Source organism: Drosophila tropicalis, unplaced genomic scaffold (genome assembly GCF_018151085.1).
Source record: "Drosophila tropicalis isolate 14030-0801.00 unplaced genomic scaffold, ASM1815108v1 contig_158, whole genome shotgun sequence".
Classification (NCBI taxonomy): domain Eukaryota; kingdom Metazoa; phylum Arthropoda; class Insecta; order Diptera; family Drosophilidae; genus Drosophila; species Drosophila tropicalis.
This window is the reverse complement of record NW_027172602.1, coordinates 12,872,532-12,899,273: the sequence shown is the minus strand read 5'-3', so window position 1 is coordinate 12,899,273 and position 26,742 is coordinate 12,872,532. Positions and strand designations below refer to the sequence as shown.

General features: G+C 41.5%; 1 protein-coding gene and 1 long non-coding RNA gene across 8 annotated transcripts in view; one reads left to right on the top strand and one right to left on the bottom strand.

Annotated features, from left to right (window-relative positions):
* Window positions 1–21,799, top strand: part of Ten-a (tenascin accessory) — a 250,355-nt gene extending 228,556 nt beyond the window's left edge. For all 7 annotated transcript variants that reach the window (XM_068295997.1, XM_068296005.1, XM_068296015.1 and 4 more), the window contains 5 exons: window positions 1,991–2,158; window positions 2,244–2,436; window positions 3,195–4,579; window positions 8,368–8,939; window positions 13,166–21,799. In XM_068295997.1, coding sequence (XP_068152098.1) covers window positions 1,991–2,158; window positions 2,244–2,436; window positions 3,195–4,579; window positions 8,368–8,939; window positions 13,166–17,058 — 6,211 coding nt within the window. In that variant the 3' untranslated portion in view covers window positions 17,059–21,799. The remainder of the gene's footprint in view (window positions 1–1,990; window positions 2,159–2,243; window positions 2,437–3,194; window positions 4,580–8,367; window positions 8,940–13,165) is intronic.
* Window positions 1–26,742, bottom strand: part of LOC137581815 (uncharacterized) — a 176,959-nt gene that overhangs the window by 57,050 nt on the left and 93,167 nt on the right. The window lies entirely within an intron of this gene.

The window sequence follows — 26,742 nt, the reverse complement described above, 5'->3', positions numbered from 1 at the left end:
TGCAGCGACAATTGTTGCTGTTTGTGTGTGGTCGGGCGGTTGGTTGGTCGCAAGTTGCCATTTGCCATTTCTTTATTCTCTCTTTTGCTCTTTCGCCTTGTCTGACATGCATTGTTTGTTTTGTTGTTGTTGGTGTTGGTGTTTCAGCTGTTGTTGTTGCTGTTGTTGTTGCTCCTGTTGTTGTCATAGTAATAAAGGTAATAAAAGTCATTATATTGTGCTGCAGGGGATTACTGTTGGCATTTTTTATTACATACATACGTGTGTGTGGGTGAGAGTGCGTATGTATGAGTATGCATGTATTTATGTGTGGTATTTATATGTATTATTATTAGAGTTTACTTGTATTGCATCTTTGCACCATGGCAGCCTCAATTTTTAATTCCATCTCCATCTTCAAAACAACATCTCCACCCAATTGAACCGCCCCCTTCACCACCTTCAGTTTCGATTCAATGAAAATAAACTGTCTTTCAGTTCGAAAATTTGTTAGAGAAATGATCAGTCATCGTTTGACATGGTTTGGATACACAAAAAGGCTTCATTCCCTATTTCTCCTCCATTCTTTAAGTAGATGTCTAGAGGATTGTCTTTCTCCATATGAAATATAGATATCGCTCTCTCTTTGGTTGGTCATTTGTTTGTTGCACAAATGAAATGAAATGAAATGTTTTGTTATTGGATAAGAATAGTTTTTAAATTAAACTAGAAAGTTTAATTGCTTTCATTGTAGTTGTTGTTGTTGTTGTTTTCTTTGCACGTACTAGAACTTTACTATACTCAAAGTTTTAACCACTTCTAGTGCCTAGCGTACTTAGATTTAGAGTTAACTACTTCCGTTTTGTTGGATATGAAGTTTTCTTTGGTTTGTCATACCCTGCACAAAGCAAAAGCAGGGTATATAATAAACTGATAATTAATTCATCTATTTAATCGATAGAGAAATATGTATAAATACATCGGATGGTAATCAAGAAGCTTGCTCTGGAAAGTATGCTACTCTTTTTCTTGTATGTAGTTGCTGCTGCTGCTGTCAACCCTTCAATTCGAAGAGATTTTTCTGGATGATCCATCCAACTAGCTGTTGCCTAATTTGAGTATCTACTGCAGCAATTTGCAATGTGTTTTTCTTTCGTCTCGATTGTAGTCAAGGTAAAATTTTCCCAGAATCTTTTCATCTTCCTTTGTCTCTCGCTCTCTGTCTCTCGCCTTCGTTCACGCACAAACACAATTAAAAATCGCATTAATTAAATATTTCAAAAGCAAAAGTTTTACCATTTCTTTAGCTTTAGCTGAGCGACTTGGTCTTTGTTGTTGTTTTGGCCTTTTGTTTTCCAACAGCTTCTTCTTTTTCCTCCTTTGCTATTTGTTGTTGTTGTTGCTGTTGTGTGTGTTGGTATGGGGTGGGGGGTGGCGAAGTTTTTCGTAACTTTTTTCCCACTGACTGCAATGCGCAATACTCGTAATAATTGGTGGGATAAGGCCAGCAAGCCCGGCAGGGCGGGGGAAGTGAGCACCAATCGCCATCATTATATTTAATGCGGCTAACGCATGATAGGGAAAGAGAGCGAGCGAGTGGTTGCGGAGGGGGAGGTTAAATTTCCACGCTTTGGGTCGCTTAACTTATGGCAGTTGTTACCCTCTCCCCTCCCTCCCTCTTCTCAGCATGGTCCAACCAAAGTTGAAGGAAACAACAAAAAAAAAAAAAAAAAAAAGAAAAAACGGAAAGTAAAACGGAAGAAAAATCGTAAAGTTTTTCAATTTCTAACAAACAATTGAGGTATTATCTGGATATACATATTTATACATACATTAATACATACAAATATATGTATGTGTGTATGTATGTATGTGTGTATATACCGAAATTCAGGTTCATTAAAATATTAATTTGCATTTTGTTTTTGTTATCTACTAATTTCGTTTCCTTCCTTCCTTTCATCCATTGTTTCATAACGCTCCTTCTTGTGTCCTGTCCTGCCATCGACAGGTTTGATGTCCTAGTGAATGGCGGCGGTGCCGTGACCCTTCAATTCCAACGTTCACCATTCCGTCCATTGACTCGAACCGTATTTGTGCCATGGAATCGCATAGTCGTCCTGCCGCCCGTTCAAATGCAATTGAGTGATGATGATGAGACAACTAGTCGCAACATTAAGTGAGTATAATCCCGAAAAGCTTTTCTCTCTATCTACCCGCCCAATCTAAATGAATTTGTTTGCACTCTCTTTAACTTTTTCCAGAATCGCCCCATTGAATCCGGCCCTAACATTCCTGAACTCGATACACTATCATACGGCTGATGAGGCCAACGATGCCAGCAAAGTGTGCATGGACCATGATCATGAGAAGCTCAAACCGCAATTGATCAGCACGTGGATGCCAAATGGTGTGGGCGCTTTGCCCGGCAAACGGGTCATCTTTGCCGAGACTCAGGTGAGTGAGAGTTGAAGAACTATAAAAATGAAAATGAAAAAGAAAACTTAAATACCTTTGGCCCTTCTTTTCTTAATTAGTAGAAGGTACCAGCTGGACTTCATGGTCATGCTTGGTTATAGTTAGTTGGTTACATTCTCCTTTCATCTTCACTTCCCGTTTCGCCTGCTCTACCTTCTGCTCATTTAAAGTTCGCCCTAATGACATTATATATATGTATACGTAACTTTGCATCTGAGGCCAGGCCAAGAGGCATTAATTCTGAGCGAAAGACAGCCAACAAGACCCAAGACTTGTGAAATGAGTGTGGGAGAAGTAGAGTAACCAAGGGGGTGCTGCGGGTGCAGGTGTATTACATTTAATTGCCACAATTGAAATGTCCAACTGCGGTCTGAGTTGTTAACCAGCGGCGGGCACTCCCACTCTCATTCCCATATCTGTTGGCCCGTACTCAAACTGCAGCTTGAAATTGGTTATACGCCATCAACCGGCATAAAGGCATAAACCGCATTCCCAGAAGAGCAGATGCAATTGTATCTTAAAGATATCTTTGGTTAAATCTTGGTTGTCTAGCAGATATGAAAGTGGTTGCCTCTAGTTTGAGCTGTCTTCTTGGCATTGGCCAGTAACTAGAAGTGAATGTGTTGCAGCATCTTTCGGTTTACATCTGACCAATTTCGTGATTTGGTTTCACCATTTTCCAACCCTTATTACATTGTTTTTTTTTCTCGTTTTCTCTTCACTTTGCTTATTCACAGATTGTCCAAGAATCAATACAAATTCCCGGCTCGGACCTCCATCTCACGTATCAATCATCTCAGGCCTCTGGCTATTTGAGCATTGTACGCATGCGCTTGACCTCGGAGACCATACCTTCGACTCTTACCCATGTCCACGTGGGCGTCGAGATCGAGGGAGCTCTGCACGTGAAGACCTATGAGGCGGATCCCAATCTGGTACACACATTCGCATGGAATAAACGCAATGTCTACCGGCAAAAGGTCTATGGAGTGACCATTGCTCGCATTTCCGTGGGCTATCAGCACTCGACGTGTCAGCAACCGGTCTGGATCACCCAAACGGCCAAATTGCAGGGCTACGATGTGGATATCTCTGACATCGGTGGCTGGGGATTGGATATTCATCATCACTATAATTTCCATGAGGGCATCCTGCAGAAGGGCGATGGCAGTACCCTGCACATGAAGGAATATCCGCGCACTGTGAAAGTGGTGATGGGCACTGGGCTGCAGAGACCCCTCAATTGCCCGGACTATTGCAACGGTGTGGCCAAGGATGCGAAACTCTTGACCCCCATTGCTTTGGCCACCGGACCCGATGGTAGTCTCTATGTGGGTGACTTCAATCTGGTGCGCCGCATCACGCCCGATGGCAAGGTCTTCACCATTTTGCAACTGAGCGCCACCCAGGTATCGTATCAGTATTATCTGGCCGTCTCGCCGGCCGACGGACATTTGTATATCTCCGATCCCGAGCGGCATCAGATATTGCGATTGCTGCGCCTGGAGAAGGTCAAGGATCCGAGCATCAACAGTGAGCCAGTGGTGGGCAGCGGCCAACGTTGCATTCCCGGCGACGAGGGCAATTGTGGTGATTCGGGACCAGCTCTTCAGGCTCGCCTCTCTCATCCCAAGGGCTTGGCCATAGCTGCCGATCGCACCATGTACATTGCCGATGGCACGAACATACGAGCCGTCGATCCCAAGGGCATTATCCACACCCTCATTGGCCACCATGGCCATCATAATCACTGGAGTCCAGCTCCCTGCACCGGCACCCTCATGGCCAATCAGGCGCAACTGCAATGGCCAACTGGCCTGGCTCTCAGCCCCTTGGATGGCTCGCTGCATTTCATTGACGATCGCCTGGTCTTGCGTCTCACCTCGGACATGAAGATACGCGTTGTGGCCGGCACTCCGCTGCACTGCAGTAACAATGGCCAGGATAGTCGCGTGAATAAGACGGCAACAGATAACGTACTGGGCACAGTACTTGCCATGGCGTTCTCGCCGTTCGGTGATCTCTATATTGCCGACAGTGATTCGAGGCGTATAAATTCGATTCGTGTCGTGGATACGGCTGGACATATGCGTTATTTTGCTGGGAAACAGGAAGGAACTGGGTAAGTAGCCGAAAAATATTCGCAATTTGTCAGAAATGTGTGTTATTCGGTCAACATATTGATTTAGTTTCAACCGAAAGGAGGGGAATGCGCTGCAGAACAGATGAAGGGAGACCCCGAAGTGGGCTAGGTTGGTGGGTAACTTTTTGTTTATGCGCATACTTGACCCAATTAAGTGAACTCTAGGGCTATTTGCGTTATTGCTGGTCAAAGCCCGTATCAGCCAATTTTTGAAAATATCTCCTAACACACAGACGCACACACACATAGCTATACAGACATACATACACAGACTCACTTACACACTCGTAAATAATAAAAATTTCAGCAACAGCAGCAGAAAATTTGCAATGCACCAAAACGGCTATAAATGTCATAACACAGCACAAAACTAGGCAATAACCCAGAGACCAGAGACCACTGCACATAGGGACGCCGAGCCGTTTTTTGAGCACTTAAGTCAATTTTTAAAAGTTAATGAAATCGAAATGTTTTGATGCCACTTTATAGGTAGAACATCAATGCATATTTCTGCATACTTGCTTTTTCAAATTTTTTCAACACTTTCGAGAAAAACATTGTTGAAAACCAGTGTTGGGAACAGAATGAATTCCCTTCCGTTTATTGCAAATTGTTGCTTCACTATAAGTGTATATAACTTTTGAAAGAAGAACGTTATTGATAAAACTGTTGATGCAATTGAAAAAGTCGGGTTTGTACTATGTGTAAATATATTTAATTTGTAACAAGTTTAGGTGTGTGCCTTAAAATTTGTGTCATTCTGAGCAACTCGCAAAAACAAAACTTATAACGAAATCTTAACTTTAGGTAAAGTTTAAAAAAAATGTTTACCAGTGTGCAGTTTAAAACTTTTACTATTGGATAGAATAATCAATTCTTTGTAAAATATAAAAGTCTCAATGTCCACAAATAACCACTTTTTTTGCAATTTAACTTTTTAGCGAATAACCTCAAATTTCTGCTATGGACGAGATTTTAATATAGCAGGAAAAAACGATTAAGGAATAAAGCATATCGAGTTAATGTTCATAGGTTGCAGGCGCATGTAGTGTACAGTGCTCCAGGTGTGTTAGATGCGAAATTATAATTGAATACAAGGCGTTTTTTTTTTTTATTGCACCAAAACATATAGGACCAATTTGGATATTTTTAAGTTCAATCTTTTAGATGGCAGATGCATACGACCTTTCGAATAATAGGGAATACCTCCAATAACAGCACAAAAATCATTTCCGCGACTTTAATGTCTCATTTATGCACACACAAAGAGTAGTACGAATCAGAAAATAAGGTTTACTACTAAAAGCGGAAAGGTATATTACAAGGTTGCTGGTTGCTATACATATAAGCCAAACCTTCACGCCAAGAAAAACAGTAGAATCGCAGATTTTAAAAACACTTTCCGCATAAAAATGGACATTCCGAACCCTTGATTTTCTCTTTAAGCTTACAAAAAAGCTTCCAAATGCATTTAACCAATTCCGCGGCCGACAGAAGCAGTTGCTTGCTTCAAGTGTCTGTATTACTTATGCTGATAATGATATTGATCAACTTTAGGAACATTTTCTAGATTTTTCTATGAATCTTGGCCCTAAATTTAAAGAAATTATTAAAATCATAACGGTTGTATGAAAAGTATTGTGTTTGATAAAATACTTTGCATACTTTTTTGGGCAAAATACGGTTTTTTCGCCGTGGAAGCGAGATGCCACGCCCATTTTCTCTAAAAATAATTGCAAAATATATTTATTACCTCACGCAATGTAATGAGACTGAAAATTATTATAAATCATATATTTTTGAATAAAGTGCTCAAAAAACGGCTCGGCGTCCCACAGTGCACTGGAGTATCTGTCTCCCTTTCCCTCTTCCTCTCCCGCTCTCTCTTTCTATGTGTGTGTGTGTGTGTGTCAATGCATCTGCATGTGATACACTTCTTCATCGTACTGGCTCTCGGTTTACTTTATTTTGGCTTTATTAACCCGTTTTTAAAGCATCCCAAAAACGGTGACCAAAAATTAATTGGAATTCTGACATTTGGGAATTGCATTGTGTGATTTTACGGCCTATGAATTGGAATACATACATGCATACGTATATATGTATGTGTGTGTGTGTTTATTGTATCGGTATTCCGATATATACACCCTGTGCTTGTGTGTGTGAGTGCAGCAAAAGCACCGAAGCCATTTGCATTTTGCATTGATTAAAGCGGGACAGCAGCAGCGAGTAAAAACTTCAGTTCTTTTCATTTTGGTTTCTCATTTTTGTGTTCCTTTTTGTGTGTGTGTGTGTGTGTGAGTGTGCTTTTTTAATTTGCAACACAACAGAATGGCAAATGAGGAGAACAATTGATACAGAAGGCCATATATAGACTCTTTCTAGGCCCAGAGGCAATGCCAGTGTTGAAAACTGCAGCCAGAGACAACATGGCGGCTTATTGTGTTTCAATTATCGATCAGGTGAAGAATTGACCATGTGTTAATCCATTCCATGATAAGGATCACTGATCGTTTTAGTTATGAAAAGAAACTTTAACGATATATGTATATAGGTACTTATCTTTTAGGGATAATTCATTTCAGTGTTGATAAATATAAATACAAAACGTTTAATTGAGATTGCCGTTTGTTGATGGCTTCAAAATAGAAAGGAAACAATTTGGATAGTGTTCGAAACTGTTTTTGCCACAAAAATTCCATAATCATTTCAAATAAACTTGTGAAAATAGTTCAGCCAAATGGAAAATGCTGCAGGTTTTGGTTCACATGCATTCACACACACACACATACATATGCATCTGCATATATACAAAGTTATATACAGAATTTTGTTGGCTTGACGCCGCAGGGTTTTAGATATTTCACAATTTCCAACACGAAAAATTTTACACTAAACCAATTAATTTGCTTAGTTTGACTGACTGACTGAGGGAGTAAGTGTGTGAGTGAGTAGGTGGGAGGGCTAACATAAATGTGGAATATTTCCACCAGCGAAAGAGAAAGGGGGAGAGAGTGGTGTGTGTGTGTGTGTGTGTCTGTGTAGCTAACAATTTTTGCAACTTAATTCGGCAGTTTATTTAAGCTAATAGAATTCTTTGGCCGCACATAAAACGTTGTTGGTTATGGGGTTAAATGAATAGAATGGAATTGTGCCCGTGGGTGTGTGTGTGTGGGTGGCCATGTGAAAGGCGTCAGGTGTTGGTCTTAACCCTAACTCCTACTTCTGTTATTGCCACTGCCGCTGCTGCTGCTGCTAAATGGGCGTGGTCGGTAGACGTGGCAAAGTAATTAGCGGCCGCCACAGACAGAAACTATAAATCAACTTTATATAGAAATATATATATATTTCTTTTCTTTCGTTTCTTATACATAGATTGTATGTGTATGTATGTATGTATGTGTGTTTCTTTTTATTTAGAGCTCAGAATTGTCTGTTGTGTAGGCGTGGCTCAGGGAGCTCTATAGCCATAGAGCTGTAAAGCATGGGGTGCAGTTCATTTTACTTTAGAATGTTTATCGAACAAACAATGTCATCATAAATACGCGCGTCCAAGGAGTCGGATGTCGTATCTGAGATAGAATAGAATGAGATAGGATGGGGTGGCAGCAATGGGTCTCGGGTTCTGTTCTGGGGTGTGGCTAGCAAAGCATTTCCTGGCAAAAGCGAATACGACTACTATTACTAACTAACTCTCAATCTAACCATCCATCTTTTTTCTCCTTCTCTTCTCTTCCCTTCCCTCGCCTATTTCTAATGCCATGCAGCTCACAGTCGTGCGACTGTACAATTGGAAATGGCTCAGCCTCAGCCTCGTCCGGTGGTGTTGTCGGTGGCATGGGGATTGCAAATGGCGGCGCTTACTCAACGACCGTGAATCCGACACGCAATAATGGTGGCACTACACCAACGACACCATCTGGCGGAAACGGAAATAATGGCAGTGCAGCCGGCTCATCGTCGGCGGGAGGCGGTGGACCTGGTGGTGCGTCTGGCAGTGGCAATAACAGCGGCGGCGCTGGCAGTGGAGGTGGAACTAACGCGAACGGCGGTGCCTGTGTCTGTCCCGGCGGTAATCTAGGCGCCGGCTCGTCAGCTGGTTCAGCTGGCACTTTGGCCGGCATTGTGGCCGGCGGCAGTCTCATGTCCACTGGGCCAACCACCACCACAACGGTCCTGTTGGGCGCCAAGACAACGGCAGCGGGCGTGGGTGGTGCCACCCTCAACGATGATGGAACACTGAGTAATGCGGAGACTTTACTATCATCGAATGCCCGTTTCCAGGCCATCTCGGCCATAGCTGTCGCTCAGGATGGTGTCATCAATGTGGCTGATCAAGGTGAGTGTGAAACGAAATCAAATAAGCCCCAATAAGTATGCTAAGCTAAATTTTAACCTCTATCTATGATGATAATTATCATTTCATTTGACTTAAACTCAAGCACTAGTAGGGTTTAGGATTTCTTTAAAAAGAGGAGAATCTCTCAAAACTCCTCGTCCTCTTCTTGACTACACTTAAAGCAAAAGCCAGACAAATAACAAAAAGAGAAATGTCCACTGATGGTTAAATCTGAGATATTTCTAATCAATTTGTTTGTTGATGTAAAAGTTTGCAAATTAGTTTGGGAAATTGTGAATCGTGTAACTAATAATCCTATTCCTACTCCTAGCAGTCACCATTCTAGTCGCAGTTGGATCTTTTTTTTGTTGTTCCTTCTTCATAAGGATTTCCTTAGGTTTTTCTTGAGGCCAATAGGGGGCAAAAGTGCGTAGGTTTTTCCTGCTCTATTTGCTTCGTTGCCTTCATCTGCAGCTGCTGTTGGTATTTTTGCTATGCCAAGCTGTCAACTGATACAAATTTGTCATCTTTCTCTGTGTGTGTGTGTGTGTGTGAGTAGATGGTGGAGGGTGGGGGCAAAAGGGCAACAACACACAACTGCAAAACAAATTGGCTCACACACACTCACACAAGCACACTCATGGAAAATGGAACATTTCCTTTGGCAAATTTTCTCTTTCTTTTCGTTTCTTTATTGTTAACAAGGAGAACGAAGGAAAATTGTTAACTGCTAGAAGAAAAGCTGAATGAAGCAAGAGGAAAAATAAAAACACACACACACATAGAAGGCGGAAGTTGAATTTTCGACATATTGCAAAACACAAAACGCAACTACAATACACATACTCACTAACACACACATATATTCGCATATACAATAATAATAATAATGACAACAACAATCGAAGGCAATGAAGTGTATGAGAGTGAGAGGAAGGAGAGAGGGAAGTAGCGAGAAGGGTAAGCAATTTCCGTTACAATTCGAACAAGGACAAATTAGGACGCCTTTAAAAAGAACTCATACACACACACAAACACACACACACAGGTAGATGAGTAGATGATGATGATGATGATGACAAGAGCATGGGGCCAAAAACAAAATGGCCGCCAATAAATTATCCAGGGCCTGGAATAGGAAAAACCAAAAAGGAAAAGCTCAACAACAACAGCAGCAGCAAAAACAAAAGCAAACAACAACAAAAGCAAAGAAAAAGCTAACCCAAAGAGAGAGAGAGAGAGAAAACCAAAGGAAAAGAAAACCGGGAAAAAAGGTATAAATTTGAGTGCATTAGCAAAGCGTAATTTGATAAGACCAAAAACGTAATTAATAAATTTTCGACGACGTAGAACGAGATGCTAACGATGGACATGGATCTTGGTGTAGATGTGGCTGCAGGATTCCCTGTGTGTTAGTGTGTGTGTGTGTGTGTGTATATGTGTTGGCAACGCAACACAAATTAATGAAAAAGAAGCCGTGGAAAGCAAATCAATGGCTATAATTAATCAAGTTTTAGTCGTACTCGACAGGCCATTGAGTAGTAGTATAGTGGGTTGAATCAAAGATGTGTAGATAGAGAACGCACACCAAGCAGCCAGCCAGCCATCCTGCCAGCCAGCCAGCCAGCCAACCAACCAAGAGACGTGAGAGGCACGTGTGAGTGATTGCCCTTTTTGGGGTAAGCAGCCGCCAAGGGTGGATGACTCTGGCTCTTGGGTGGCTCTCTGGGTTAAACAGAACGACCAATGGATTGCTCCTTTCGTCTGCCTGCTGTGTGCCTTAGTGTGTGTGTGTGTGTGTGAAAAAGCGAAAAAGTGAAAATCAATCTTATTACCTACAACGCGGTGGCGAATTTCCTGAAAGCAAAGCAGCAACTACACCACCCCACGCACCCATTGAGACACTGAAATGCATTAATCAACTGTATGTGTGTGTGTGTGTGTCCGTGTCCAGTCCAGCAAAACGTAAATAAGCTTCATTCAAAATGTGTTGCTCAAGTGACAAATTGTTGCATTAATTGCTGCCAGTCGAAAGTGAATGCGGGGGGAATGAAAAAAAACCAACTAGACAATAGAAAAGAGAACACAAAGTAGATAAGAGTGAGTCAAAATACAGATAGATACAAAACACATTGACAAAAAAAAAAAAAAAAAACCCAAAAATTAGCTGAAAATAAATTTCTAATTGAATAACGATTGCCTCTTTTTGTTTGGCAAACCTTGATTCTAGACTTATTATTCAAAATGTGCCAAGAGAAAGAGACTGCAATGAAGAAACGTTTCTTCAAACAATTCTCCGATTGGTATCTCCATCTAGGTATTAGCTCATGACTTAAATAAACTTCTTGTCCGTGTGTCCTCATTATATCTGTCCAAGGACGTTAAAGAATTCTGCTGACTTTCGTTCCATATTGTTCAAATTCACTTGGATCGGTTTTCTTTTCTTCCTCTTCTTTTGTCTTAATTTGAAATTTATGTAGAGAATCTTTATGTGTGACTTGCCATGTATTTTCTATTGTTGCTGATATTGAGATTGCTGCCGTTGCTGCTGCCGCTGCAACAAAGTTCAATTTCCATTGATTTAGAATTGGACATATGCCAAGTATCTTTGGCAAAAACGAGAGCCAAGCAACAGCAACAACAGCAACAACAACAACATGCCCAACAATGGCAAACATCTGGCGACACAATGGCCACAACCCTTTAGACTGGGCACAAACAAGTTGTTCAGTTTATGGGGTCATTACCATTACATTACATTACATTACAACTCTCACACACACACACAAACACACCCACACACACACATACATACATCGAGGCATACAAGCTCCAACAGAGCGTCACACATTTATTGCATTGAAATTCGCTCAATCGTTTGGTCTCTGGCTCTGTGCCAATGTCCCCTGATCCTAGCCCCAGTCTCCATTCCCCCTCCCCATCCCCAACGCCCTGTGACCATCTCTTATTTCACCCACACAACTCGTTGTCCCTCCTCCACTGGCACCCCCACAATCTTTTCCGTATTGTATGTAACCGAAAACTCCTCTCAAATGAGACCATAATGGCTTTCGCTTCGTCTCCAGCTTTAGCTTTGGCGGGTAAATGAACTGTAACGCAATCAAATCAACCAAGGACAACAACAATAACAACAACAGCAACATGAGCAATAGCAACAATATTAAATATTTTTATTTTTATTTCTAGTTTTATTCAAGTGGAATTTCATGAACGAATCGGTAGGGCGGGGGGAGGTCTGTCACGTTATTATCAATTAAGATATACAGAAGAAAAATGTTTCACTGCTCACACGGCTAAAGAATATAAAATCTTTCCATAGAGAAATAGAATTGGTTACCAACTCATTCCACTGCCCACTCTGTCTTCTTCCTTCTTCCGGCCATCTTCATTCTCTCCTCGACATTGTCATCGTCTCTGTTTGTCTGTTTGCCAATGCAAAGCCGGCAAAGCAAGCAAATTTATGCAAATCCAAAAGCGATTTTCAACACTAACTAAAATAAAATGCCGCTGCAGCAGAAGCAGAAGCAGCAGCAGCAACAACAAAAGCAAATTGCACAAAAATGCTTAAGACACTCACACCAACTCACTCACACACACAGCAACACAGACACCTACGCCATTTTGTTTTTGTATGTATGTATATGCACTTGCAGTGATTTAAAACTTAAAACGTTTTATGAGAACACCAAAAAGAAAATTGTAAGTGAGGATGAAAACGATGTGCTGACTGTGAAGAGAGGGGTGACTGAACGGGACGGGACGGGACGGGGTGGGGAAGGAAATGAAAACAAACAGCTGCAAGTAGGTTGGCGTTTAACTTAAGCAAATGGTCAACAATGCCATCGACAGAGTGAAAGAGGGGAGCAAGAGGTAAGCCAAAGAGTTTTTCGAATAAATTTAATGACCAGTTAAGGGAATTGCAAACTTTTGCCATAGCATACTTTTTTGGGCTTCAGGGCGGAATTGAAGAACAAAGACGAAGCTTCTGCAAGAAATGTGTCAATTTGCATCTGTGTGACTGTGTGTGTGTGTGTTGAAAAGAGGATGCAAATGCTTGAGTGTACTTGCATAAGATAAACGTTCATTGCTAGTGCTTGTGAATTTAAATTAGTAAATTCTTAGTAATTACCATGATGATTACCTTTCCATTTAGGATGAAATTTTTAGTTTTGTGAAATATATTTGCATTTCCCTTTCATTTGCAGGTTCTCTTCATGTTCTGGCCCTGGAACACTATTTGCCATCACACGATGAGAACGGCGAGTTCCATATACCCTTCCCGCCGTCCAGCGAGATTTATGTATTCAATCGTTATGGACAACATGTGGCCACCAAGGATCTGACATCGGGTAAAACTCGCTACAGTTTCCTCTACTCGAAGAACACCAGTTTCGGTCGTCTCTCTACTGTCACAGATGCCTCGGGCAACAAGATCCAGTTCCTTCGCGACTACAGCAATGTGGTTAGCTCAATTGAGAATACCCAGGATCACAAATCGGAAATCCAGATCAATGGCATTGGCATCATGACCAAGCTGAGTGAGAAAGGCCGTCAGGAAATTGAACTCGACTACGATAGCAATACGGGTTTGTTGAATTCGCGATCGTCGGGCGGCGAAACGTATATCTATCAGTATGATGAATTTGGCCGCGTCACTGGCATGATCCTGCCCAGCGGTGAGATTGTACGCATCACCTCGCAGTTGGCGGATAATAAGGGCTTAACCGTCTATGTTCATGCATCGGTCGAATCGCTATTCTCACGGGAACGCCTCACGACGGTGGGGACAACGGCGAATGAGTTGCTTGTTCTGGGTGGAGTACGATCTGCTTTCTTGAAGCGTGGATTGGCTCATGCCGATGCCGAATTGAAGGCCAATAACACTCTGGTCATTCATGGGGCAAATGGTGTTGTGGTCGAGGCCTCGGCAGTGGCTCGTCATCCACTCCTGGAGGCCGCCCTGCCCGTTGAAGCCGAAATGTTGGCCATGTGGTCGCATCAAAGTGTCACGATGGGCGATGGGCTCACCAATTCCATGTATTCGGTCTACAATCTAGTGGGAGATGTTCGAAATCCCCAGCAGACACTCAATCGTGAGATCTGGGTCAATCAGTCGCGGGTGATTGGTGTGGAATTTGATCAGTTCACGAATCGCGAGACATTCTACGATGCCAACAGGACGCCCATTCTGATAGTGGCCTACGATCAATCGGGTCTGCCCAAATCGTATTATCCAACGAACGGTTATCCGGTCAACATCACCTACGATCGCTTCAATCGCGTCGAAGGTTGGGCCTGGGGACCAGCTGAGCTCAAGTACAGCTACGATCGTCATGGCCTGCTGTCGGAGATCACCTCACAACAGGACGGCATCATATCCTTTGTCTACAACGATTGGAATCTTGTCTCGGAAATCGGTTTGGCCAGTCAGCGGAAGTTCGTGCTGCAATACGACGAGGCTGGTGGCCTGCGTCACGTCATCCTGCCGTCGGGAACACGGCACAGCTTCAGCATGCAGACATCCATCGGTTTCATTCGCTGCACTTACACACCGCCGGGCAGTACGCGAGCCTATCTACAGCATTACAGCCATGCCGGAGCTCTGCTCCAGACGATACTACCCGGAGATGGAGCTCGAATTGTCTATCGCTACAATGCCGCCGGCCAACTGACCGAGGTGGTGCACGGCGATGGACGCAGTGAGTTCCAGTATAACGAGGTCACCGGCATGCCCAGCACCGTATCGCACGCCGAGCGCGAATTGGAATACCGCTGGGACTTTGAGTACGCCTCGGGCCTGCTAACAGAGGAGCGCATCGACTATGTGGCCAAGACGGGGCTGAGCAATGCCAAGTTCAGCTACGAGTACGACAGTCAACTGAGGGTAGTGGCCCTGCAGGGCCGCATCGGAGGTCAGAACCTGCCCACCCAGGCATTCGCTTACGATCCCAGGACAGGACAACCCAGCCTAATTGGACAATTTAAGTTCACTCGACCAGCCCGTAATCAGACGCAGCTGCATGATGGCACTGCTGGCTTCACTCGCACGGTCGACGGACGCTTCCAGACACAGCGCATGGCCCTGGCCATTCATCGGCTGGAAGTCTTCCGCATGGAGTTCTCGTACGGTGTGCACGGCCGCATTTCCCAGACACGGACCTATACACGCAACATGGCAGTGAACAGCTACACAAATGTCAAGAACTACACCTGGGACTGCGATGGTCAGCTGGTGGGTGTGGAGGCCCAGGAACCATGGGGCTTCCGCTACGACGACAATGGAAACTTACTGTCGCTGACCTATCGGGGCAATACCATACCCATGGAGTACAATAACCAGGACCGCATTGTCAAGTTCGGCGAGGGGCAGTACAAGTACGATGCCCGCGGTCTTGTGGCCCAGAATGCACGCGAGGAACGTTTCCACTACAATACGCAAGGTCTCCTGGTGCGAGCCTCCAAGCGGGGACGCTTCGATGTAAGATACTACTATGATCATCTGAAGCGTTTGACCACGCGCAAGGATAACTTTGGCAATGTCACCCAGTTCTTCTATACTAACCAGCAGCGACCCTACGAAGTCTCGCAGATATATTCGCCGCGCGACGGTAAGCTAATGTCCCTTACGTACGACGATGTCGGCCATTTGATCTATGCCCAGGTGTACAGACACAAATACTATGTGGCCACGGACCAGAGTGGCACCCCGTTGATGCTGTTCAACCAGTATGGGGAGGGAATACGGGAGATTATGCGTTCGCCCTTCGGCCACATTGTGTACGATTCGAATCCGTATTTGTATTTGCCCATCGACTTCTGTGGCGGAATTTTGGATCAGGTCACCACGCTGGTCCATATGGGCGATGGACGGGTCTATGATCCGCTGATTGGCCAATGGATGTCGCCCGATTGGCAGTGGGTGGCGGAACGTATCATTACACCCACGCGCCTGCATCTGTATCGCTTCAATGGCAACGATCCCATCAATGTGGGTCACGAGCGACACTATCCGGATAACTTTGCCAGCTGGATGCGAACCCTGGGCTACAATGTGGGCAATCTGATGCCCCAATTGGCCAAGGAGCGCGATTTGTGGCAACCACCTGCACTTTGGGGACGTCCGCCCACCAATCCCATTGCCTTGAATATGCGACGGCCCTTCGATAATATTCCCACGATGGCAGTGGAGAGCGGTTTCCTGGCCCATCTCAATGTGCGACGCATGTCCGATTTCGAGCAGTTGTCGGCGCCGCCGCGTTCTGCCCTCAAATGCGATGTAATGGATCCATCACCACGCAGCATAGGTTCAGATACGGAACCACCGTTTGGCAAGGGAATCGTGGTATCACGCACAGCCGATGGCCAGGCCATTGTATCGAGTGTTCCGGCAGCCAATGCCATTTATCGTGATGTGTACACCAGCGTCTTCAATCGCTCCAAGCTGCTGCCCTTCACCTTCGTGGTGCACAATGCCCAGCAGGACTCGTTCTTCTTTGTCAAGGAGGATGCGTGGCGGGCCAGTGAGGATCGCCAGCAGTTGAAACGTCTCCAGGGCCAGGTGAATACCACATTCCATGAGATCACCCGAGAGAGTACGCCAGGCAGCACATCCTCCTCATCCTCTTCGTCGTCGTCCTCATCGTCGTCGCCGGCTTCATCGAGTGGCTCCTCCTCTGGATCTGGCTCATCGGGTTCATCATCGCAGGGCAATTATTTGGATGTGAAAATCCACGGGGCCCACGCCATCATCAATTTGCGATACGGCACCACCGTGGCCAAAGAGCAGCAACGTCTCATGCACCATGCCAAACTGACGGCCGTGCGCAAAGCCTGGCATCGGGAGAAGGAGGCCCTGCGCAGTGGCCTCACCACCATCCTGGAATGGACGCAGCAGGAAAGCGACGAGATTCTCAAACAGAGCTATGCGAATAACTACGAGGGTGAATACATCCACGATGTGATGCTCTATCCCGAACTGGCCGAGGATCCCTACAACATAAAGTTTGTCAAGAAGAAGGGAGCCACCGGTGGGGCAGCGGGTGTCCCGAATGTAAGCAGGCGGCGACGTAGCATTGATTCAGAGCACATTGCCTGTTAGCTCTTAGTCTAAGCCCCGCCCCGCCCCCACACACACACACCCACACACATCCCACATTCATTAACTACCAAATAGTACGTAAAAACAGAATTAGAGTTGCTGCAAAAGGCAACTGAACTAATATACATATATGACAAAATAAATCGTATAAATAGAAACAATAATGCAAAACACAAATAGAGAAGAAAGTCCCCTCCTCTCCCCTGCCTCCTCGACAACAGAAGAAGGAAAGAAAGACAACCCTTCAAGTGTGCCATCAGTTAAGACTTTCGATCACATAATCTTACCGAAAAACTAAGAACCAAAAGGTGTAAAGGTACAGAGTCCCGCCTCAAAACTAAAGCCTTCTCTGAAACACACACACACTTGAACAATTCAACATACATACATACAAATATATATATATATGATACACATACGAATATATATATATATAGGCCTAAAAAATAAAAAAAAAAATGAATATGTTATCAAATTTTTTTGTCGTTAGAACCTATGCTAAACATATATATGTTAGTTATACGGTAGTCATAATATAAAACCACAACACACACACACACACAATAAGAAAAGTAGGAGCAGAATGAACTAAGGAAGCAACTAACGAGAAAATGAAGGAGACGATGGGATGAAAAAAACAAAACAAAAAAAAAACCATAAAAGAAACATTTTTTGTTCGTGGTACTCGAGCTTTTTGAGACTGGCATAGTTTTAAACAAATACAAAAAAAGAAAAAGAATAAGAAACATTAAATGAAGAGAAGGGAAGAGAAGAGAAGAGAAAACATTAAACACAAGGAAACTGCACGCAACAGCGCTTTTTGGGTGTAGAATTGCATTTTCTATGTATGTCTCATAGTCATAATTACAAGCAGCGACAAGAAATAAGACAAGACAAAGTATATTAAAAGATATGTATGTACGATGCGATGTCTCACACATGCATATATATATATGTATATGTAACCCATTATGAATGTATATACAGGAGCTAAAAGATAGTAAACCGATATCGGAGAGTATAATAATAATAATGATAATAATATCAACTGATGGAATAATCAGCTGGTCGACGTACGAGATCAATATCCAGCTAAAATTGGGTTTCGAAGTTCCAAGTTTCAGTTTGGAATTCGATTTTCGTAAGGACCTCGCATCAGTTTTTGTATTCCATGAAGAAAGTTTGTTATCCACAAAGAGGAAGAGCAGAGAAATTCAACAAAAATCATGGATCATTATTTATATATATATACACATAAATTAAAAATAAAACAAAAGAACTTAGCTTTTAGGTAACAATTTTTTTTTAATTATACATACACACACATATATATAAATATATATAAACATAAACTTTAATATAAATATAAACCTATAGCATGTAAAATCCATTGATAATGCTTAATGACTAAGTTGAGTTTAAATAATTTATTTCCTCCCCTATTTGTAATTCGTTTCTCTTTTTTTTCGTGTGTCATTGTCTTTGAATATCTTTTAGCTATAGAGATCCCCTATATGTAGGTACATATATATGTATTATTATTAAAGAGTAAAACAATCTGTGTAATAATTTGTTATTATTTATAAGTTGAAAGCTGCAGAAGAGAGACGAGAGATCATCTCGAAAAGCAAACAAAACAAATAAATCGAAATAAAGCTTACAAAACTTAAAGAACAAAATAGAGAAACAATCACTTAAAAACAAACAAAAAATGCCAGTATTAAATCGAAGTCGAGAACGAAAATGAAAAGCACTTGAAAATCTTTCGATCCAAAAACAAACAGAAAACAGCAAAATTTCAGTTCGAATTCGAGTTGGTTTTTTGCAATCGAGAATGAATGGAAATTCGAGTCGAGAGTATTCAAATTTCAGATGGAGCTCAGAGTTTTGAATGTATTCAACTTCAAAGTCGAGCATATATATTCATTTTCCGTCCATTTGCAAAATACTCAAAAAAATATGAGAAAACTAATGAAAAGAAGTAATTCAACTTCAAATGTTGTTCACTTTTCCCCGTTTTTCTTGGTTAATTAATCTTTTTGCTTTCCCCTTTTTTGATTTGACTTTTGTTTCATGAATTGGTGCTTATCGAATTTATTGCAAAAAAAAAAAACCGAAAACTAAAAATCGCCTAAAAAATATTTGTAAAAAAAAGAAACTAAAATGTAGACAAGGATTTTCTTTTTTTTTTTTTTTTTTTTTTTTGTGTGTGAAAGTGGAAAACCGAAAAATATATATACACATACATATATATATATTATATATATATACCAAATAAGTGGAAAATAAAAGAAAAATAAGAATTGCTGAATTAGTTTTGCGGAAATTAACAAATTGAAAAATACAATTTTTGAAATGAAATTTTTGCAAAAAATTAAAAAGAAACCAAAAAGGAAAAGATAGAACCATAATGTGGCCAAAAATAACGGGAAGATGGGCGTTGAATAGCGAAAACGAAAGCAATGGATATATAGAAAGCTTTCAAATTTAGACAAAACACAAGAACCGAAATCAGAAGGAGATAGCCTTATATCAAAAGAGACAAGCAACAACCAACCAGGGCCGAAATGGGAGAGAAAAAGAATGCAAATGTTTCCTGAATTGATTGGGCCCAGAAAGAGATAGCGAGATAGAGCGCCAGCGAACTTGAGTGTTTTGTGTGTATATATCTAAGAATATTATAAAGCATAAGGGTAACCCAAGTGGATCCATAAGCAACATCCACATATATATTTGTACATGTTAAGCTTAACCGTATTGCAATGTCATTTGTCTAGTTTTTTTCCCATTTTTTTGCCCTTTTTTAACCAAAATGTCGCTCGAGCCTAGATAGTTGTAAAGATAAGGTCAAGCATAACTTAACTAGATGTATGGTCAACGTATATATAAAATATTATATCTACATATGTGTATGCATATATATGAGATTAGGGAATGCAACCGTTATCTATAACGGTTACCGTAACTGTCTGTTTGGCAAGTTTCGTTCTCCGTTTTGTTACATATATATATGTATGTTCCTTGTGCTTCAAGTATACACTTAACCGTGCCAACAAAACACTCCTTTCTGTCTCCTTGGATTTCCTAAGAGTTCTTCAAGTTAAACTTCAGATCAGATCGGTCAATTAGACACACACTAGAATCTATTCAGTTCATCTTGCATAGGAAATTGACGCTTTGTAAATAACGAATCAGAATTATAACGATTCATAACGGTTGCAGATCCCAAATCTATATAAACTAAAGGATATCCAATAGCCGTATGATTTCGATTTTCTTTCAGACCTTCTGTTTGCATTTCTCTGTGTGTTGGTTTCCTCCCCCAATTTTTCCATTCATTCGATCATTTTTTTAATTGGCAAACCAAAAAATTAAACAAAAAACAAAAACAATTTTGAAAAAGAGCAGGAGTCAGTTACCTATTAGAATTTGGCAAGCATTAAAACAAAATAAAACGAGAAAACAAACACAAAAAAAAACAAGCAAAATTAAATTGCTTCAAAAGCAACAAAAAAAAAAAGACAAAAAAAGTGCACATTAAACTAAAATTTAAAGCAAAAAAGATAAGATAAATATGGCTTGAAAAAAAAAAAACAAAAAATGAATCCATAAAAAAACAACAACTACAGAAATATTTATATGTAAATAGGACAAAAAAAAAAAAAAAAAAAACAAAAAAAAAAAAAAAAACATACAAAACAAAAAATGGTATTTTAGTATATTTATGTTAGAGGGCCATAAAATAATAATTAATAATAATGATAATAAATATTAAACATAAACAAAAAACAAAAGGAAAAACAAAAACAAGAAACAAGAAAAATACTTAGCAAATAAAGAAACAGGGAAACAATTGAGATAAATTAAACATTTAAATGTTTTGCACACACTCTCAAAATACACATACACACACACACACACACATAGCACTACAACTAACAACTACAACAACAAAATTTAGCAACAACATGAATTTATGAGATATAATAAAATATAAAGCCACAAACAAAACAAAAACCAAACACAATTAATTTAAAAATACAAAACAAAAGGCAGCAGCGACACAAGAACAAAAAAAGAAACAGCAAAAATATATTTATTAACAACAAGAAAAATGCAAGCAAACTTAACAAATTTGTAGTATATCACGAAGAAAAAACAACAACAACAACTAAGTAAATATAAAACAAAACGAAAACAAAAAACAAGAAAATATTGTAGAACAAATTCTCCTCTTGAAACAAAAACAAAAACAAAAAACAAAGAACCACAATTTTTTTTTAAGATTTTCCCCAAAAAAAAAAAAAAAAAAAAACAAAAAGTATAAAATGAGAATAAAGAAAACCTACCTAGCAAATACTAAGCATATATATATATATATAAATATATATATATATATATATAGGCATACAAATGGCAATGACATTATATATATATATATATATATGGGACTACATATATATATGCCTATATACATACATACATCTATATGTATATATAAATATATGTATATATTTAAAGATATATATATACATATATATATATATATATGATGAGAAAACAAAAATAATGATTATATAATGAATAATGAAGCAAGTTGAAGAAGAAGAAAGAAAACCACACCACACACACTTCTGAGGATATCAAGGGTCTAAGCATAAATAAATGAAAAACTAATGAATTAATTAATGAACTAAAAATAAAACTAAATAAATGAAATATAAAACTAAATGTCAAGCAATCTCCTTTGTTCAATGTGTTTTCTTTCGATCCTTGAGCTGGAGAAAGTGTGTAGATGTGTGGGAGACCATGTTTCCTGGTGAAAGATTCGTTTCCCACACACACACCGACTCTTTATCATCTTCTTTTCGGGGTCTTTCATAAGGTTTGGGTTTCATTTGGTTTCTTTCTTTTTTTGGTTTGCCTTGGTTATGTCAGCGGCACACATGCATGCCAAATGAGCGACAAACTATGCCAGAGACACGAGGATGAGGCTCGCACTATGGAGATGAGGAGGATGTGGAACAGAATTCAAGAAGCTGCTGGTTGAGACTGCAGTTAGTAGGCAGCAGATTTGAGTGAAATGTTGCTGTTGTTGTGCAGTTAAATATTCAAATTTATACAAAGCATCTTCAGGCAGCAGCAACTGCTGCGCTGCTGTTGCTGTTGCTGTTTGCCAACTACAAACTATGTGTCAACAGCGGCTCAAGAAGGAGAATCCAGAACTGAGTACTGAAAGCCTCTCTCTGTCTCTCTGCTGAACTAATGCACTGAGAGAAATATGGGAATGTTAAACAATATAGCTACTTTTCAGTGAATACAAACATCTGTGCGAATTTGGAAGAAAGTTGTTCTGATTTTGTGCAGTGTGCGTTTGTCCATGGGCTACTACTACCTCATCCAGGTAAGAGTATGCTGCTAGCTGACAGCTGAAGAAAACCCAGTTCTCAATTCTCATACCACTGTCCCCCCCCCACCACCACGCCGCTTCATGCCTTGCGAAGAGCACACAGTAAGGACAGCAGTCCCCTTCGGCCCATTTGTTGCCCGGCTGCTGCATTATTTATCTTTAAACGTGAAGCACTCACCTAACTGGCAAAGGAATAAGAAGTAACAGAGAGGGAGAGAGAGAGACAGAGGGAGAAGAATGTAAGGGAGGGGTTTGTGGCGGGGCCAGGGGCCGAGCCAGGTCGAGGCTTTCTATGTTTTGCATTTGAATTAAAGAGATGAGATGCGATGCGGTGCGGTGGGGTACGGTGCCATGGAATAAGATGAGATCCAGGGTCGGTTCGGTGGCAGGGTTCAGGCATCGCCATCGTCATAGTCATCGGCATCGGCATCATCACTATGGGCACTTGTCGTCTCGTTTTGTTTAAGTGCTGGCAACCTACAGATATACACACACACACACACACTACATATATATATATATATATATTCCTTCTTCTTTTACTCCTCCTTGTCCTCCTAATCTTCTTCGTTTGTAAGTGTAGCCAAAGGACTTGGCAACGTTTACATTTTGTGACACCAGCCGCAACAGCAAAAACCAGCTAAAAAACAAGTAAAAAAGCACACACACACACAAACACAAATGGCAGCTCTGAGATCAGACCCAATACCCATCACAGAAGTCAGTGGAATGCTCGACCCGTGCGTGAATATGTTAAAAATGTTGTTAGTAATTCAAAGTATTCACATTCGCATCCACTTGACATTCGCATTCCAAAAGGCTGTCATTTCGTTTGGGCGTCTTGGCAAATATTTATGAGACAAGCCGGAACAACTCGCCCCGCCTCTTTCACCAGCCCCCCACCATCCCCCCCGTAATGAGAAACATTCTCGCTCCTCAACATTCTGTTCTCTTCTTCTGTGTGTGTGTGTGTGTGTGTCCTTTGCAGCGGCAGGTTGCCTAATGGCCCAGCGGTTCGGACCGAACGTTCGAAACACTCGCGTAATCAGCTTACGTAAATGCACGTGGCGTTGCGGTCAAATGTTGGCGAAGGATTTAAGTAAAAAGGATTTCTACGCTAGGAAGAAGAAAGTTGTGCGGAAAAGTGAGTCCTCTCCGCCCAAGAGCCATGGCTCCTTGCTAAGTAGTAAGCCAAGTCCAAGTCAAGTGGCGCCCGCATAATGCATAAGGAAATAATGGACAAGCTGCTGGACTGGACTGAAGAAAAGATCCTTAAATAACATGATGGACAGGCAGCAAGCTACATTTTAGCATGAATAAGGAATATTCAATATCTGCATGTATACTGTGGATAGAACGGTCGAATCTGTTTCAACTAGAACTAGACCTAGATCTTGGAGAAGTGAAAGTGAAGAATGTAAGAACGAACCTACAATGTTTGGCAATTCCAATTATCGATATCATAAATTTTAATGATTAAAAGCTAACAGTGATTTATCCCTCTCTGCTTACTTTGATTAAGGTCTGTCTAAACTTTTCCAACTGTCAATTCAATATCAATGTCTACTTATAGAAACTATTTATATATTTGGGATGAATCCTTTTATCTATATATACCTAGAAAAATGTCCTTGTCATGGGGATTGGAATTTGGTTTTGCTAGTGGCTAGATTCTTCTTCTCAGCCATGAGGATGTGGGTAAGGAAGATTAAGAAGTGAATGCAAAGAAGAAGGAGACGAAGTAGCAAGCTTTAAATAGTCATTTTAACTATTTGTCGAGAGGCCGCCTTTGATGCGGCAATGAAACACATCAAAAAGATGCAAAGTCAACATTTCTGAGTGTGTGTGTGTGTGTGTGTGTGTGTGTGTGCGTGTTGGCCACATTATTAACTCTGCAGAATGAACTCGGGCAAAGAGGTAGGGGGTTGGGCTATGGGCGCTGGAGGCAGCGGGACGAAAAGGCATACTTATGGTAAACTTTTGCATATTTGTTAAATACTTTAATTAATAATTTAGAGAGAGAGAGAAGGAGAGAGAGAACGGGAGAGAGAACAAGCCAGGGACCAAATAAGAAGGAGAACAAACAGAGTCAAGAACTAGCAAAAGATCAAGGATAATGTGTGTGTGGGTGGGTGGTGTGTCTGTGTATGAGTTGATGTGGTCGAGAGGACTCGCTGGCATAAAAAGAAAACAAAGAAGATTAGAGCAAAAGCATAGAGGAGATGTGGCGCGAGGGGTCGGGCGGCCCGTCTCAGGCAACGGCAGAGCCAACTTGATGAGTTTAATTATTTGAATGCTTCAGCTAACACGGCAGTCAGGAGCCGGAGAGAGTGAGAAGGATGCGCTAGCTAAACAAAAGGCAGCTGCTTTTGTCACATAAACCCCAAACTCAAGTCTAGTCCATAGGCAAAGGACCCAGATCTAGACTCAGACCCAGACCAAGACCCAGACCCACATGCCATTCTACGTGCCAGTGTCGTCGTATGTGTGTGTGTGTGTGTGGGCGATTCACAATCCTTTCTTACTTTTTATACCCTTTATTCATTCACAAGGTGCTGAAAAGGGTCCATTTGAAGTCATTTGTGCACCCATATATAGATACTTGATTAAAATGAACAATCGCTGCGATATATGTATACATAAACCAAGTATCCCATGCATCTGAATCCACACTAGACAACTAACTCTTTCAATGCAAAGGGTATCAGCAATTTGGCTCACAGTTTTTAGAGTTCTTGTTGTTCTTTGTTTTCAAACATTATCTTTGTGCCCAGCGACTATGGCTGGAATGATGTGGAATGTTTTTGAGACTGAATGCTCATCATGGTTAAACTTGTGTTAGGTTAGAGAATCCCAAAAGAAATTGTAAACTAGGGCCAAGAAGAGAAGACCACTCTCCCTCTCTCTCTCTCTCTCTCTCTCTGTCTCTCTCTCTCTATCTCTCTTTCTTGACTCTTTGGCCAAACAACAGGTAAGAAGTCTAACCTCATGATGATGATGATGCCCCGTAGCCTATTTTCCAAAATGTTTTTCAGCTTCTCAAAAATGTTTTATGTCAAAATGACCACAGGAATGACCTTTTAGATGCCATTAGAGTGGTCACACACACACACACCTGGATGACAGTGTGCGGTAAATGTGGTGACCTCTATGTCCCATTCTTCCAAGGCAAAAGCAAAAAAAAAAAAAACAACAAGGAAAACGTAGCTGGAGTCGAACTTCACTTAATGTCAACTTAATTGCATTGTTTCAGCCACAAATTACAAAACGAGTTTTGCACAATGTCCTCGTAGTTGTCCCAGTTGAAAGTCCTGCGCTAACTTTCGATTCCATTCCCACTGCCATCATCTGTGGCTCTCTCTAACAATAACAATCCAGAATCCAATGGAAACGCAGACGAGTGGAGCACCTGGTAAAAAGAATCAATTGTGTGTGACCAAATTAAGTTCACCGACTCTCCATATCTTTCTTTCCCCCTCAACTGCCACTCCCACCTCCCCACCTTCCGTTCAGAGTCGGTGTGTGTGTGTGTGCCCATTGTCAAGTGGAAGCCAAATGGGGATTCATTTGAATAGAGTGACGCTCAGTTGGAACCAACTGCAGAAGGTTGCTGGCTGGTGGCTGCTGGCTCGTTTCATTTCGTTTCGTTATGTAACTTAATTGAAAAACTGAACAGAACCCTCCAACACTCAGTGCGGTTGGCATTCCGACTACCGAGTTGCCTAACCTTGACTGCATCATCACTTATCCTGTCTCCTATCTCTCTTACTCTCGCACTCGGAAAGTGTTATTCCATTTGGTCATAGTTTTATTTCAACTGATTGCAGTCCATACAAAAAACAAAGAGAGAGAGAGAATATATCCTAGACGATTAGAAAACTCCTAGCCAATTCTCGGAGTTTTCTTGAATATTCGCGCAACAGTTCAGAGCACAGAATATGACTTCGCGGTTCCCAAGAGTTGGCCGAATCTGGATACCCCTTCCATTTAAGAAAATATTTAGTTCTACCATTCTCCACACGATGGCTAACGATCGCCTCAACTTCGTATATGGGAAGCTCTTCCTCAGCAATCGCCTTGAGGTCACTAACAGCTCCGCTTGAGGTTCCCGGAGTATTTCCTTCCACTGGGCCCAACGATCTCCGTGCGATCCGAGCCATTTTTAGCTTCTTCTTTTGCTTTTTGGACTTCTTCTTGCTTTTTGTTGTACTCGTCGGCGACGTTTCTGACATTTTAGCTGGAAGTACAAGCCTACCTACATCAGTGCTCGGTCG